The following is an 18,061-nucleotide window of genomic DNA, read 5'->3' as shown; positions in this document are numbered from 1 at the left end:
ACTTTTTGATTGGACTGTTTGTTTTCCTGGTATTGAGTTGTATGAACTGCTTTTATATTTTGGAAATTAATCCTTTGTCAGTTGTTTCATCTGCTGTTATTTTCTCCCGTTCCGAGGGTTGTCTTTTTACCTTGCTTATAGTTTATAGTTTCCTTTGCTGTGCAAAAGCTTTTAAGTTTAACCAGGTCCCACTTGTATACTTTGGGAAAACTTTACTTTTTTAAAAAAAGACACAGCTTTAAGAGGGGTAGAATTTGTGTTAGTTTATATGATGGCAAACACAGGATAAAGGCAGGACTAGGACAGGGAGTATCACACGCGTGGGTCTACACCAGGACGTCACAACACCTATCCCCCTCACTCACCAAGAAGTCTCTCATAAAAAGTCATAAAAACTCCACTATCTTTGTTATCAGGCAAGGTTTTGTGTAATTTCATATATCACATTTAAAGTTACTTAATGTCACAAAACACTATTTATACCCTGATTTCTCATTCTACAAAACTGAAATACTGAACTACTGAAAAGTATATATGCTCAATTTTACATACATTTTAGGAGTTTTTTCATATGAAGAAACCAAATCTTAATAATTATATAACAATCTTTAGTTATAAATAGTACTGATGTTTTCTTTTTGTTTGTTTTGAAAACAGGAAGGTTTTCTGAGGTGTAATGTAACTCCATGATTTTTTTCATAACATTTTTACGTTGGAAGGGGCAAGTCATAAACTCAAATGGAAATATAGTTCTTAACAGCTGTTTCTGCTCTTCTAAAAATATCATCCTTCCTACATGATTTTAAAAGTTTTAGGTTCTTCGTCAGCTAGTAACACAACGGAAAAAGAAGTTGTTCACATTTTTTAAATTATAATTTTTGAAGTTTACGATCAATGGGAAAACATAAAAGGATTTTTTTAAAAGAAAGGAAAAATGGGAGTCTTTGTTTATCAATGTGTCTAATGGTGTGCTAAAGGGCTTACAGACTGTTTTACTGAATCCCTCTGAAATGTTGAGGCAAGTATTATCCACATTGAACAGATGAAGAAGCAAGCTCAGAGAGGTTCAATGAGTCACACAGTAAATAATGAGCGCAACAGGATTCCTTTCAAAGCCAAGTTCCTCTCTCAGCATATACACAGGCCTCCTGTTCCTACTGCTTGTTAACTGCGGGAAATCACTTTGTGACTTTTGATTTATTTTTAACGTAAAAAATCCATTTGCCTTTTTTCCACTCAAAATTTTGTACTTCTCACACCTATACAGTATCACTACATTTACTGGTTACTTGTACTTTATTGGGCACACATGTCACTGGTCCCTTCTATTTACTGTTAGTTGGCTGTTTTTGCCCTCTCTGCTCTTTTCATAAAGCATCATACTATTAGGAAATAACTTTGTAATAAGTAAGACTGCAATTTCATAGGAGCCAAAGGCCAGTTATATTGATTTTAATTCTAAAACAGACAAGGAAAAATGATTCTTAAGCTTTCAGTGAAGCACAGAAGCCTGAATATGGAATCAGGGAAATCTGGCTCAAGTCCCCGTTCTTCCAGCGACTAACCACCTTGGACTTTAGTAAGGCAGCCACTTCAAGCTTTCTGCATCTCGGCATCAATGCGGTCTTATCCACATGCCCCCAGAAACAGAACCAGGATGAGTGACACACACAGCGGCACTAAAGACTTCCCAGGGTGGGAAAGTCCAATCACCATGACTTTATGATTAAATGCTGGAGAAGCATCAGCCTAACTTCCACACAGGCTTTAAGAATAGTGATCATACCAGTATATAATTCACAACAAGCACTATTTATTAATTTTCTTCTAAACTGTAAGACACATAATTAATACCCTATAAATTACCATCTCTTAGAATATTCCTGGCAGACACCAGAGGGTGTATCCATTGGCAAATGGATTAATGGGGCATTTACATGAAAGCAGGTACACAGAGAAGACTATCTCGTGTAGTGGGAGAGAGCCTGGACTCTGAGACCTAATTCTTGTTCCAATGCTCAGCACCTGTGTGACTGTGGGATCCCAGTGGCCTCAGTTTCACCTCTAAAATTAGGGATAATAATCCTATCTACCTCACAAGACTGCTGTGGCGATAAAATGAAAATGCACCATAGACAGGCTTTACAATGCCTAGCTCATAGTCAGTCCTCAACAAATTAATATTATGAACAAGAAGACAAATCTTTCACATTCCACAAAACTCTTAAAAGTTGTATCTTGCATTAATATATATGAAGGTTAAGTGATTAGTCTAAGTGATTTATTGGGGAAAAGCTATATAAAACTTAAACTGAAAGCAATCACTTGTTTTACAAAAATGTCTCATACTTTACAAAATAACTCATAAGACTGTTTTTAATGATCTAAGATATGAAAACTTGATTAATACATACATTTCCAGAAATGTCTTTTCTTAAACGAAACTAGGCACAATCGCTTCTGCATTTGACACCCTAGAAAGTGCAGAAGAGTTTGACTAGTTTATCAGTAGTAACACACTGGTGTATATTACCATTATAATACATACCAGTCCATCTGTTAGCAGCTTCTTTGGCCACTTGATTTGCTTGACCTGAAAAAAACAAAAATCTCAATAAGTGACAATGTATTTCACAAACCTGCTCAACTTCCCAAAGAAATTTTAGATAGCTGCAGTTATATAAGTCATGAACACAAAGTCAACTTGACCAGGATCTCTTTCCTAAATGTCCCCTACTATTATTGTACTTGCTCTTTAAAAACAAAATGTTTAACTGAGATGTTTCTCAAATAATTTGTAACACCAGAAGAGGATAAAATAAGTTTATTGGTAAGCACTTTAGTATATACACATTTGTTGCTGTTTAGTTGCTAAGTCATGTCCAACTCCCTCAAGACCCTATGGATGGAGCCCACCAGGCTCCTCTGTCCACGGGATTTCCCAGGCAAGAACACTGGAGTGGGCTGCTATTTCCTTTTCCAGGGGAATCTTCTGCATTTGGGGATTGAACCCATGTCTCCTGCAGTGGACTGTTTACCACTGAGCCACCAGGGAAGCCCGTATACAAATTAGACCAAAATAAACCTGGCAATAAAATTTTAATGGTCATACAGTAGTGGCCCTGAAGGAGGAAATATTTACTTTATATTTAATTATATATCTTGCTATTAAATGTATCTGTATCTATATTATGTTGTTCAAGTCAATCTACACAGCACATAACAATGCCATGATCAAATGGGTTATAAACATTAGTCATAATGAGAGCATTTATTTATTGAAGTAAGATTTATATACCACAGAACTCACCATATTGAAGCATCCAATTCAGTGATTTTTAGTATATTTACAAGGTTGTACAACCATCACCCCTACCTATCTTCAGAGCTCTCATCACCCGAAAGGAAATCCCACACCTATCAGGAGTCACTCCACAGTCCCACTCCCTCGAGTCTCTGCAGACCACTACTTTCTGTCTCTATGGATTTGCCTATGCTGGATGTTTCATATAAATGAAATTATATGTCTGGCTTCTTTTCACTTGGCACAGTGTTTTCAAGGTTGGGCAACTGTAGTTGTATCAGAACGTCATTCCTTTTCATTATCAAATAATTGTATAGATATCCCACAGTTTGTTTAGCGGCTCATCAGTTGATGGACATTTGGGCTGTTATGACTAATATGGATAACAATTTTTCTGTGAACATGTTTTCAATTCTTTTGGGTATATATATCTGGGAGTGGAATTGCTGGCTCAAATGGTAACTGTATGTACATTTTGGGGAACAGATAACTTGTTTTCCAAAGTGGCTGCATCACTTTAACAACCCCACCAGCAATCCAAGAGTTACAACTTTTCCACAACCTCACCAACAATTACTTTGCTTTCCTTTTATAACAGCCATCCTAACGAGTATCTCCTTGTGTCGAGACCTGCATTTCCCTAATGACACCAGTGATGCCGAGTTTCTTTCCATATGCTCATTGGCCATTTGTGTATTTTCCTTGGAAAAACGTATTCAAATCTTTTGTGTGTTAGCTGCTCAGCTGTGTCCAACTCTTTGTGACCCCGTGGACTATACAGCCCACCAGGCTCTTCTGTCCCTAGAATTTCAAGGTAAGAACACTGGAGTGGGTAGCCATTCCCTTCTCCAGGGGATCTTCCCAACCCAGGGCTCCTGCACCGCAGGCAGATTCTTGACCATGTGAACCACCAGGGAAGCCCATTTGCCTGTGTTTAAACTTTTTATTGTTGCATCAGAAGAGTTCTTTTCAGATATAGGATTTGAAAACTATTTTTTCCTATTCTGTGGGTTTTCTTTTCACTTTCGTGACAACGTATTTTGACATACAAAAGTTGTCAATTTCGATGAAGTCAAATTTGTATACTTTTTATATGACTGCTTGAGCTTTTGATGTCATATTTAAAAAACCAAGGGTACAGACACAGATAGCTATGTGTTTTTCCTCTAAGAGTTCTATAGTTTTAGCTCTTGCATTTAAGTCTCTGCTCCACTTGAGTTAATGTTTGTATACACAGTGAAGTGGGAGGCGAGGATGATTCATTTACATGTGGATAACCAGTGGTGCCCAAGTCATTAGTTGAAAACAGTATTTTGTCCTGATTGAATGGTCTTGGTACCCGTGTTCAAAACTTTGTTTACTTCTGGACTATCAAGTCTATTTCATTAACCTATATGTTTATTCATTTACTAGTACCAAATCACCTCAATTACTCAAGTTTTTAAAAAAATTAATTAATTTTTATTAAATTCATCTTTAAACTTTTTGGCTGCACCCCACAGTATGTGGGATCTTAGTTCCCTGATCAGGATCGAACCCACACCCACACGATATTGGAAGGCATAGTCTTAACCACTAGACTGCCAGACAAGTCCCCAAACTTTTTATTTTGTTCTGGAGTATAGCCAGCTAACAATGTTGTGATAATTTCAGGTGGACAGCAAAGAGACTCAGCCATTATATATACAGGTATCCATTCTCCCCCAAACTCCCCTCCCATCAAGGCTGCCACATAACACTGAGCAGAGCTCCCTGGGCTACACAGTAGGTCCTTGTTGGTTATCCATTTTAACAGCAGTGTATACCTGTCCACCCCAAGCTCCCTAATTGTCCTTTCCTCTCATCCTCCCCCCTGGCAACCCGAAGTTTGTTCTCTGTGAGTCTGTTTCTATTTTGGAAGTAAGTTCATCTGTATCATTTCTTTATAGATTCTGCACATAAGGGATGTCATAGATGCTTCTGCTTCTCTGTCTGACTTATTCACTCAGTGTGACAGTCTCTAGGTCCACCCATGCTGCTGCAAATGGCACTATTTTTTTTGCTGCCTGAGTTGATTACTCAAGTTTTGTAATAAGTTTGGAAATTGCGAAATTTGAGTCTTCCAACTTTTTCTCCAAGATTCTTTTGGCTGCTTTGGGTCTCTTGCATTTTCATATGAATTTTGGAACCAACAACAATTTCTGCAAAAAAAGAAACTGGAATTTTGGAGATTTGAGTTAATCTTTAGATCGACTAGGGGAGTATTTCCACCTTAAAAATATAGATCTTTAACTTCATTAAAAGTTTAGTTTTCAGTACAAGTCTTGTACTTCTTCAGTGAATTTTACTCTTAAGCATTTTATTCATTTTGATGCTATTATAAGTGGAATTTTAACTCAATTTCATTTTCAGGTTGTTTATTGAGGGTTTATAAAATACAAGTATTTTTTTACACACTGATTTTCTATTTTGCCATCAGTTGAACTCACTTGTGAACACTAATAGTTGTACTTTGTTGTTTTATGGATTGTTTAGGGCTAAGATCATGTCAACTGCAAACAGATAGCTTTGCTTTTTTCTTTTTAATACAGATGCTTTTTATTTCTCTTTCTTATCTAATCGCCCTGGCTTGAATTTCCAGTGCAATACTGAATAGAAGTGGTAAGAGTGGGCATCCCTGGAGAAAGCATATAGTCTTTTACCACTCATTATGTTGGCTGTGCATTTTTTACAGAGACCCTTTTATTAGACTGAGGCCGTTCACTTCTATTCTCAGTTTGAGTGTTTTTATCACGAAAGGGTGTTGGATTTTATCAAATATTTTGTCTATTGACACAATCTTATGGCATTCCCCCACCTTTATTCTACCAATATGTTGCATTAGATTGATTTTTGTATGTTGGGTCAACCTTTCATTCCTGATAAATGTCACTTAGTCAGGATGTATAATCTTTATTTACGTACTGCTGGATTTAATTTACTAGTCCTTTCTCCAGAATTTTTACATTTGTAAATGATACTTAACTACAGTTTTTTTCCTTATGATGTCTTTGGTTTGGGTATCAGAGTAACATTGACGTCAAAGAATAAGTTAGGAAGTGTTTTCTCTTTTCTAAGTTTTTTTTTTCCATTGAAGTGATAGAATTCACCAGTATAGACTTAGTTTTTCATTGTGAGAAGCTTTTAATTCCCAGATCAATCTCTTAACGTGTTACACATCTATTTGTTGTTGTTCAGTTGCTCAGTCGGATCTGACTCTTTTGTGACCCCATGGACTGTAGCCCACCAGGCTCCTTTGTCCATGGGATTTCTCAGGCAATAATACTGGAGTGGGTTCCCATCTCCTTTTCCAAGGGATCTTCCTGACCCAGGGATTGAACTCACATCTTCTGCATTGGCAGGCAGCTTCTTTATCACTGAGTCACTAGGGAAGCCTATACATCTGTTTGCAAAGTTCATTTCTACTTGAGATGGTTTTGGTACTTTGTATCCTTTTAGAAACTTGTTCACTTTGTATACCTTGTCAAATTTACTGACATATAAACACTGCTCACAGTATTCCTTTACAATCCTTTTAATATCTATAAGGTCAATAATGATCTTTCTCTTTCATTCCCGATTTTATTAATTTAAATCTTCCTTCTTTCTTGAACAGCCAAAGGTTTGTCAAGTTTGTTGATATGCTAAAAGGACCAACTTTTGGCTTCACTGACTTTCTCTTGTTTTTCTGATTCTCCATTTCTCTTATTTCTGTTCTAGTCATTTTATTTTCTTCCTTATATTTAGTTGGGTTTAATTTGCTCTTCTTTTTCTAGACTAAGATAGAAGGCTAGGCTTTTGAGAGCCGTCCCTATTTTTAACACAATCATTACAATATTAATATAAGTTTTCCACTGAACAATGCCTTCATTGCATCCAGTAAGTTTTTTTTGTTTTCATTTTCACTGTCTCACAGTATTCCCCAGTCTCCCTTGTGATTCTGTTTGAGCCATCCCTCTTACGAGTGGGTTGATTCATTTCAACCTATTTGTAAATTTCTCAAATTTCCTTCTGTTAATTACCTTTTACATTCCACTATTATCAGAAAGCATACTTTGTATTATCAACTTATTTAAATTTATTGAGATATAAGCTTAACATTTGATCTATCTTTAAGAATATTACTTGAGAGGAATAAAGCTTCCCTGTTGGCTCAACTGGTGAAGAATCCACCTGCCAATGCAAGAGGTGCAAGAGACCCAGGTTCGATCCCTGGGTCTTCCCTGGGAAGATCCCCTGGAGAAGGAGATGGCAGCCACTCCAGTATTCTTGCTGGGGAAATCTCATGGACAGAGGAGCCTGGTAGGCTACAGTCCATGGGGTCCACACAGTCCATTGGGTCGCAGAGAGAGAGACACAACCGAGCGACTAAGCACATGAGAAGAGTAAGTCTTCCAGTGTTGCGGAGTGTCCCACAGAGATTCAGCTGGTCTGCAGCTTTAGCCTTCTAATCTCTTAAGTTCCATCTTTTTGTTCCATTCTTCACTCAGAATGGAAAACTGAAATTTTAAACTATTATTGTTGAATTGTCTATCCCCTCAATACTCTGGGGTTTTATGTATTTCAGTTCTCTATTGTTTGCTGTATATGTGTTTATAACTGTCATATCGTCTTGAACAGTTGACCCCTTTATCATCATAATTATAAACTGTACTTCTTTGTCTCCAGCAACAATTGTTGTTTTAAAGTCTATTTTCTCTGGTATTGGTTTAGCCACTCTAGCTCGCTTTTTGGTTACTGTTTTCATGTAATATCTTTTTCCAGCTTTTACTTTTACCATATTTGTGCCTTTGAGTCAAATGTTGAGTCTTTTGTAGACAGTAGTTTATGTGTTTTCAATCTTTCATGCTGATTCCCGCCTTTGAATTCGAGATTTTAATCCACTTACATTTAATATAATTACTGATAAAGTAGGATTTTGAGTGAACTCTGGGAGTTGGTGATGGACAGGGAGGCCTGGCGTGCTGCAATTCATGGGGTCGCAGAGAGTCGGACACAACTGAGCGACTGAACTGAACTGACGGATTTTCATTTGCCAATTGCTATTTATTTTCTATAAGTCATACAAATTTTTCTTCCTCAGTTCCTCCACAATTGCTTCATTTTATGTTAAATGGTAATTTTTAGTATACCATTTTAATTCCTTTATTTCTTTTACCAAATATTTTTGGGTTGTTTTCTTAGTGATTGCCCTAGGGATGACTATTAACATTTTAATTAGAATTACTACTAGTGTCAATAGTATACAGAAGTTTTGCTCCTATATAGCTCCATTTGCTCCCCACTTTTATGCTGTTACTGTCACAAAATGTATTTTATACACTGCATGCCCTAGAACATGTTTATCATTATTGCTTTATGCAGCTGTAATTTAAATTGGATAGGAGAATGTAAGAGATAGGAACAAAAATACACAATACTGTCCTTTAGATTTACTCATATAAATCTGCTGCTTTATTTCTTCATGTTGATCAAGTTACTGTCTACTGTTCTTTCACTGCAACCAGAAGGAATTCTATATTTTTCTTAGTGACAAACTCTTTCAATTATTTACCTGAGAATACCTTAGTCTGTTTTTCATTTTTGAAGAAAAATATTTCCAGATACAGAATTCTTGGTTCACAGCTTTTCCTTTCATCATTTTGAGAATGTCATTTTAATATCTCTGGCATCTATAGCTCCTAAGAATCTGATTGAAGTGAAGTGAAGTCGCTCAGTCGTGTCCAACTCTTTGCGACCCCGTGGACTGTGCCCTACCAGGCTCTTTCGTCCATGGGATTCTCCAGGCAAGAATACTGGAGTGGGTTGCCATTTCCTTCTCCAGGGGATCTTCCCAACCCAGGGACTGAACCCGGGTCTCCCGCCTTGCAGGCAAACGCTTTAACCTCTGAGCCACCAATATGATGAGTTACTTCTTTTTTTATTGCTTTCAATTGACAATTTGATCATTATGAGTTTATGTATGGATCTCTTTGAGGCTGTCCTAACTGGAGTTTGTTGAGCCTTTTCAATGTGTAAATTAATGTTTTTCATCAGATTTGGGACATTTTCAGCTTTTAGTCCCTTGGCAGCTTTCTCTCTCATCTCCTTCTGGGACAGCCATTATGGGAATCTTGGCATTTCTGATATCACAGTTTGTGAGACTCTGTTAATGTTTTTTCATTCTTTCTAATTTCTGTTTCTCAGATTGGATTATGTTAATGGAACCATCTTCAAGTTACTGAAGATAACTTTCTTTTGCCTGCTCAAATCTGCTGTTAATCCTTCCAGTGAATGTTTCAGCTAGCTACTATAGTTTTCAGCTCCAGAATTTCTACTTGGTTCCTTCTTTATTCTACCTCTTTATTTATATTCTCTACAGTAAATACCTTTCATATGAACCCTCAAACATGCAAACGTGTGTTCACATGTCCATGCATGTTAGTTCACATGTCTAGCACAGATTGTCACATGCATGCATCCTCTACAAGTGGCTGTGTTTCTGTGCACTTTACTGTACAGTAGTGTATGCAGTACAGTAATACAATATCTTTATTTCAAGTCCAGGATGTCCAAGAGCAAGCACAAAAGCAGTGGTAATGTAGCTGGTGCTGCTAAGAAGCACCAAGTGGTAATGATGGAAACAAAAGTGAAAATAATTGAGAGTGGAGCAAGGGAAAAAAATGGAATAGGAGGTGCAGAGACAGACAAGGAACAGCTGACGAAATTTTCGACTCAGGAAATGGTAAGGTAGAAGGTTGCACAAGGTTGCAGCAGCTCTTCAGACGCAACCCAATGCTGCCACGTCATCGACTATGATGAGAAAACAAGAGCTGCTACCCAGGCGTCAAGGGAACTTTTTTCAAGAGGGTAGACAGAACTGAAGCTAGCAAGGAAGCAGAACCCGCGCCGTCGTCAGGCATGAGCGAAACTGCAGCTTGCCCTCCATCCCCTGCTGCCGACAGTACTTCAACTCTGCCATCTCCCACCTCCTCTCCAGTCGGTAACTCGTCTTGCCTGTTCACTGGATGCCAGTCCCTAATATGTCAGCTGTTGTACTACACTACTGTGCTTTTCAAGGTACGGCACAGTGAGATTAAAAATGTTTTATTTTTTGTTTTTTAAATGTATTATTTGTGTGAAAAGTATTATAGCCTATTACAGTATATAGTATAGTACTATATAGCCAATTGTGTTGCTTGGTACCTAGACGTTTAACTGTTCGACTTACGAATGCGCTCTTGGAATGGAACTCATTTGTATGTAGGGGATTACTGTATTTGATGAGATATCATTCACAGATTTTCCTTTAGTTCCGTTCAGTTGCTCAGGCATGTCCGACTCTTTGTGACCCCATGGACTGCAGCACGTCAGGCCTCCCTGTCCACCATCAACTCCCAGGGCTTGCTCAAACTCGTACCCATTGAGTTGGTGATACCATCCAATCATCTCATCTGCTGTTGTCCCCTTCTCCTCCCATCTTCAATCTTTCCCAGCATCAGGGTCTTTTCAAATGAGTCAGTTTTTCACATCAGGTAGCCAAAGTACGCGAGTTTCAACTTCAGCATCAGTCCTTCCAATGAATATTCAGGACTGATTTCCTTTAGGATGGACTGGTTAGATCTCCTTGCAGTCCAAGGGACTCTCAAGAGTTTTCTCCAACACCACAGTTCAAAAGCATCAATTCTTTGGCACTCAGCGTTCTTTATAGTCCTACTCTCATATCCATACGTGACCACTGGAAAAACCATAGCTTTGACTAGACAAGACTTTGTTGGCAAAGTAATGTCTCTGCTTTTTAATATGCTGTCTAGGTTGATCAGAGCTTTTCTTCCAAGAAGTAACCATCTTTTAGTTTCATGACTGCAGTCACCATGTGCAGTGATTTTGGAGCCCCCCAAAATAAAAGCTGTCACTGTTTCCATTGTTTCCCCATCTATTTGCCATGAAGTGATGGGACCAGATGCCATGATCTTAATTTTCTGAATGTTGAGTTTTAAGCCACCTTGTCACTCTCCTCTTTTTCACTTTCATCAAGAGGCTCTTTAGTTCTTCTTCGCTTTCTGCCATAAGGGTGGTGTCATCTGAAAATCTGAGGTTATTGATATTTCTCCCAGCAATCCCAATTCCAGCTTATGCTTCATCCAGCCTGGCATTTTGCATGATGTACTCTGCTTTACAAAGATCATTTTTTCTCTTTAAAAAATGTATTTATTTTTGGTTGCACTGGGTCTTCACTGCTGCGTAAGGGCTTTCTCTAGCTGCAGCGTACAGGGGCTCCTCTTTGCTGCAGTGGTGGGGCACGTCAAAGAGCACTTCACTGTGGCCGTCCCTCTCGTTGCAGAGCACAGGCTCTAGGCACATGGGCTGCGGCAGTGCCTAGTGGGCTTGCAGGCTCAGTTGCTCCCCAGCACGTGGACTCTTCCTGGCCTGGGGACGGAACCCGTGTCCCCTGCATTGGCAGCTGGATTTGTATCTGCTGCACCACCAGGGAAGTCCAACATATTTTTCTTTGGCTCTTTTCACACATTTAAACAGCTGATTTAAAGTTCAAAATCATGCATGAGGTATATTTTCTTATTTCGTTACATGTCTTGCAATTTTTCAGTGGAAATTGGACATTTACAATAATATAATGCTTCAACTTTGGAAATCTGATTCTTCCCACCTTCCCAGGGTTGCTGTTGCGGCTACTAGCTATTGTTTAGCTATTGATTTCTCTGAACTAATTCTGTCAAGTCTGTATTTTTTTTTATGTATGGCTAATGAAGTCTCCAATCAGTTTGCTTACTGGTCAGCCAATGACTGAATACAGATTTCCTTAAATACCTGGACTAAATCTTCACATCTCTGCTGAGAGGCTGCATGTGTGTGCTTGAGCATGTTCCAACAATATTCAGTTAGGTGATTTACAACTCTGCTCTAGCCTCCACCTCTACACAGAGCGTCAAGGTCAGCAGGCAGTGGGAAGTTAGGACCGCTTCAGGTCGTCTATGAGAATGAGCATAGCCCAACGTGTGTATGGGCATTTAGATTTGTAGGAATATGTTGATTTCAAAGTATCTAAGAACATCTCTTTTGGCTTTTCCTTTAAAATTTTTTGGTCAGCCCACTGTTTTTGTTAACCTATTCATCACCCAAGAGAGCTGTGAAGTTAAAAACTCTTGCCTGTAACAGTTTTAGACAAATGCTTCCAAGGGGTGCTCCCCTGTTAGTGATGGGCATATTCCAAGTCAGGTGAAAAAAAAGGCAATACTTTCTATTGGTAGCTTTTAGGGGAGCATCAAAGATGGCAAATAATGACAACAATTCTTTGGCATGAGGGTCTTAAAGAGCTCCTGGGTCCATTCTACTCCCTCCGATACTAAGAATGCAGGGCTGTTATTTCTCAAGGTTACTGCTGAGCTGGAGAGCAGGAGATGAGAGTAGGGCAAGGTGAACACCACAAAGTTTGCCCTTTACAGAGATTTGGCCATTTTTCTTGACTAGGTAAGTCTTTAGTTCTGGAAAAGCTGTAATAATTTTTTCCAGTTTTCATGGAAGGGTACATTTTCAAAGGCCCTTACTCCACCGTTTTCATTGTCATCTGGGCATTTACTTCTAAGAAAAATCTCTTAAGCACTTATAAGATTTACTTTCCAAAACTTTCACTGTGAGAATTCATTTTTACTACAATTTATTTTATTTGTTCTTACTTTAATTTAATTAGCATGATGAAATATAAATATTTCCTACAGGGATTATTGAGCAATAAAAGATAATACATAGCTGTATCTACAATGGACATATGGGTTATAGCTATTACCCACAGAAAAATTGTTTCAAAATAAGCCATTATAAACTTAGAGACAAGCCTGATTGTTATAATTTGGGTGCTACAGCCATGCTAAGAACAAAATCCTATTAAAACCAATTTGTGAGACCCATAATCCTTTAATCTGTTCTGCAATAATATGATAGCCAAATCCTGGAAGTCCCTCATTATCAAAAAGCACATTTTAAAAACAATAATCTCATTGAGGAAAGAGGATTTCAGGTCAGTCAAGTTAAAGCCTAAAAAGTTCTCTAGATTTAGTGATAAGAAAATTACTGCCATTTACTACCTACATATTTAAATTTCTTGAATCTGTGGGTTTACAGGTTTAATCAAATTTGAAAAAAATTTAGCCTTTATGTCCTCAGATACTTTTCTGACCTGAAATGTCCCTACTGTGCCCCCATCCCCAATATACACCTCTTCTGGGACTCCAATTACACATATATTAGGGTCACTGAAGTTGTCTCATATTTCACAAACGCTATTTTCATTAAAAATTTTTCTTTTTCTCTGAGTTTCATTCTGGATCATATTTATTGCCATAGTCTTTAAATACACTAATCCTGCAAGTTTAATCTGCTATTAATCCAATCCAGTGCATTTTTCTTTTCAGACAGTGTAGTGTTCATCTCCAGAAGCTTGACTTGGATCTTTTTTTATGTCTTCAATGTTTCTATTTACTTTCTGAACATATAGAATGCATTTAGAATCTGCCTGCAATGCAGGAGACTTGGGTTCAATCCCTGGGTTGGGAAGATCCCCTGGAGAAGAGAAAGGCTATCTACTTCAGTATTCCGGCGTGGAGAATTCCATGGACTGTATAGTCCATGAGGTTGCAAAGAGTCAGACGCGACTGAGCAACTTTCATTTTCACAGTAACTTTTACATTTATGGCCTTCTAATTCCATTATCCAACAACACAAGAGAAGACTCTACACATGGACATCACCAGATGGTCAACACCGAAATCAGATTGACTATATTCTTTGCAGCCAAAGATGGAGAAGCTCTACACAGTCAGCAAAAACAAGACCAGGAGCTGACTGTGGCTCAGATCATGAACTCTTTATTGCCAAATTCAGACTGAAATTGAAGAAAGTAGGGAAAATCGCTAGACCATTCAGGTATGACCTAAATCAAATCCCTTATGATTATACAGTGGAAGTGAGAAATAGATTTAAGGGACTAGATCTGATAGAGTGCCTGATGAACTATGGACGGAGGTTCGTGACACTGTACAGGAGACAGGGATCAAGACCATCCCCATGGAAAAGAAATGCAAAAAAGTAAAATGGCTGTCTGGGGAGGCCTTACAAATAGCTGTGAAAAGAAGACAAGCAAAAAGCAAAGGAGAAAAAGAAAGATATAAGCCTCTGAATGCAGAGTTCCAAAGAATAGCAAGAAGAGATAAGAAAGCCTTCCTCAGCAATCAATGCAAAGAAATAGAGGAAAACAACAGAATGGGAAAGACTAGAGATCTCTTCAGAAAATGAGAGATACCAAGGGAACATTTCATGCAAAGATGGGCTTGATAAAGGACAGAAATGGTATGGACCTAACAGAAGCAGAAGATATTAAGAAGAGGTGGCAAGAATACACAGAACTATACAAAAAAGATCTTCACGACCCAGATAATCACAATGGTGTGATCACTCACCTAGAGCCAGACATCCTGGAATGTGAAGTCAAGTGGGCCTTAGGAAGCATCACTACGAACAAAGCTAGTGGAGGTGATGGAATTCCAGCTGAGCTCTTTCAAATCCTGAAAGATGATGCTGTGAAAGTGCTGCACTCAATATGCCAACAAATTTGGAAAACTCAGCAGTGGCCACAGGACTGGAAAAGGTCAGTTTTCATTCCAATCCCAAAGAAAAGCAATGACAAAGAATGCTCAAACTACTGCACAGTTGCACCCATCTCACATGCTAGTAAAGTAATGCTCAAAATTCTCCAAGCCAGGCTTCAGCAATACGTGAACCGTGAACTTCCAGATGTTCAAGCTGGATTTAGAAAAGGCAGAGGAACCAGAGATCAAATTGCCAACATCCGCTGGATCATGGAAAAAGCAAGAGAGTTCCAGAAAAACATATATTTCTGCTTCACTGACTATGCCAAAACCTTTGACTGTGTGGATCACAATAAACTGTGGAAAATTCTGAAAGAGATGGGAATACCAGACCACGTGACCTGCCTCTTGAGAAATCTGTATGCAGGTCAGGAAGCAACAGTTAGAACTGGACATGGAACAACAGACTGGTTCCAAATAGGAAAAGGAGTACATCAAGGCTGCATATTGTCACCCTGCTTATTTAACTTACATGCGGAGTACGTCATGAGAAACGCTGGGCTGGAAGAAACACAAGCTGGAATCAAGATTGCCGGGAGAAACATGAATAACCTGAGATATGCAGATGACACCACCCTTATGGCAGAAAGTGAAGAGGAACTCAAAAGCCTCTTGATGAAAGTGAAAGAAGAGAGTGAAAAAGTTGGCTTAAAGCTCAACATTCAGAAAACGAAGATCATGGCATCTGGTCCCATCACTTCATGGCAAATAGATGGGGAAACAGTAGAAGCAGTGTCAGACTTTATTTCTGGGGCTCCAAAATCACTGCAGATGGTGACTGCAGCCATGAAACTAAAAGACGCTTACTCCTTGGAAGAAAAGTTATGACCAACCTAGATAGTATATTCAAAAGCAGAGACATTACTTTGCCAACAAAGGTCTGTCTGGTCAAGGCTATGGTTTTTCCAGTGGTCATGTATGGATGTGAGAGTTGGACTGCGAAGAAAGCTGAGCGCCGAAGAATTGATGCTTTTGAACTGTGGTGTTGGAAAAGACTCTTGAGAGTCCCTCGGACTGCGAGGAGATCCATCCAGTCCATTCTGAAGGAGATCAGCCCTGGGATTTCTTTGGAAGGAATGATGCTAAAGCTGAAACTCCAGTACTTTGGCTACCTCATGGGAAGAGTTGACTCATTGGAAAAGACTCTGATGCTGGGAGGGATTGGGGGCCGGAGGAGAAGGGGATGAGAGGATGAGATGGCTGGATGGCATCACCGACTCGATGGACGTGAGTCTAAGTGAACTCCGGGAGTTGGTGATGGACAGGGAGGCCTGGCGTGCTGTGATTCATGGTGTCACCAAGAGTCGGACAGGACTGAGCGACTGAACTGAACTGAATTTCATTATCTGTGTCAATTCTCGATCAGTTTTGACTGAAGGAGTATTCTTCTCACTAATGAACATATTTTTCCTACTTCTTTGTATATGCTTGGTAATCTTTCATTGCAGGCCAGATATTACGAATTTTACACGGCTGGGTGCTGGGTATTTTTGTATATTACTGAGCTTTGTCTGGAATGCATTTAAGTTATTTTGCAATAATTTGATGCTTTCAAGACTTGCTCTTACGGTTTGTGAGCTAGGTTGAGAGTAGAGCTCAGTCCATCTTGGATACTCTACTCAGTGCCTCGTGAAGTACAAATGCTGAGAAGAGACACTGTTCCTGGTCCTGTCGGACTGCCTGGCACTGGTTTCCTGCTGGCCCTCTGCGACCGTTCTTTCCTCAGCTTTGGGCAGTCTCCTCACAAGCGTGCGCGGAACACCTGAGAGGAGCTCTCTCTAGACCCCAGGGCCCTCTGTCTGTGCCACTCTCTGCTCTCCCGCATGCTGTCCCGTGAACTCTGTCCACGCTGGTCTCCTTGACTCCCAGTTTCACCCTGACTCAGGGAGTCTGCAGGGCTCTTCCCAGCTTCTCCTTCCTTGTGCTGCGGCCAGGAAAATCTCTCAAAAAAAAAAAGCTGGGATAATTGTAAGGCCTACTTTGTCTGTTTCCTTTTTCTAGGAATCACTTTTCTTTGCCATCTAATTTCAAGTTTCTTGGAAACCATTATTTCGTATTTTTTGTTTCTATGTGTGCGTAAAGTCAGTACATTACTACTTTATCTTGGCTGAAAGTCAGAGTGCCACATTTGAATAAACTTTTGTGAGCTGTTCTGAATTTTAAGAGCAGAGGACTAGGCATTTCTCTATAAAAGCATGAACTAAAGTTAGTCTAAAAATTCTTTCTATAGGTGTACAGGCTCTGACAGCTATTTTCTTTTCATTCTGATTGTAGTTCTATAGTTTCCATAGGAAAAAATACTCTACCTTCACATCCAAAATATATTTTTGAAATAATGTAATTATCCTAGATATCTACTGTCTATTTAATATGCAATTTTCTATAATTATATATTTTATAAAAATAGATGATTTTTTTAATGGAATGAAAAAGTAATAGCACAAAGCCAGGAAAGACTCTTATCCTCTCATTCTCTGATTAAGGTAAAAAATGTACAATGTGAAAATGTCAAAAGTTCATACATGTGTAATAGATTAATGATTATAAATTTATAGGACCCAAATACAGATTCACGTTATATGGTTGCATAAATAAATACTAAAAGATAATCTAGGTGTGATGCTGATGAAGAGAGAGAAAATCTATTAACTTACTGTAAACCAGAAAATTTTTCTTCTCATTGACTTAGCCCTCCTACCCTGCTTAAAACTCATTCACATTGGCATATTTCCTTGGGTTGAAGAATAAATTACCAAAGTGTTAAATTTAAAGGTTAAGATGGAGAGCAGAATTCAGGCAACTAGTACAAAATTACAGTTGCAACTTCTCTCTCAACTGTGCTAGTCTTCTCTCCAGAAAATCCATCATCTTCAATATACCTGAAACTTCTCCCTTCAAGTTTTATCACCTTTCTAAGAAGTGATGCACTTGCCAAAATTGCTCCTTGGTTCAGAGGTACAAGCAATGTCAAATCTGAAGTTACATGCTCGAAAATAAGTTTCCCACTTCATGAATTAGTCTGGCACAAAATCCCTACTGATTTTCTGCACTATAAGATATACTGGCTTAGGGTCACCGTCAGTGAGGGCCAGAGTGA

The 18,061-nt window shown here is 38.8% G+C and overlaps 1 protein-coding gene across 1 annotated transcript in view; it reads right to left on the bottom strand.

Annotated features, from left to right (window-relative positions):
- MND1 (meiotic nuclear divisions 1) overlaps positions 1–18,061 on the bottom strand; it is an 84,575-nt gene that overhangs the window by 6,940 nt on the left and 59,574 nt on the right. Inside the window, exon 7 of the mRNA XM_018061619.1 lies at positions 2,549–2,593. Coding sequence (XP_017917108.1) covers positions 2,549–2,593 — 45 coding nt within the window. The remainder of the gene's footprint in view (positions 1–2,548; positions 2,594–18,061) is intronic.

Source organism: Capra hircus, chromosome 17 (assembly GCF_001704415.2).
Source record: "Capra hircus breed San Clemente chromosome 17, ASM170441v1, whole genome shotgun sequence".
NCBI classification, from domain to species: Eukaryota; Metazoa; Chordata; class Mammalia; order Artiodactyla; family Bovidae; genus Capra; species Capra hircus.
Note: the sequence above shows the minus strand (reverse complement) of the source record. Positions and strands in the feature narration are given on the sequence as shown.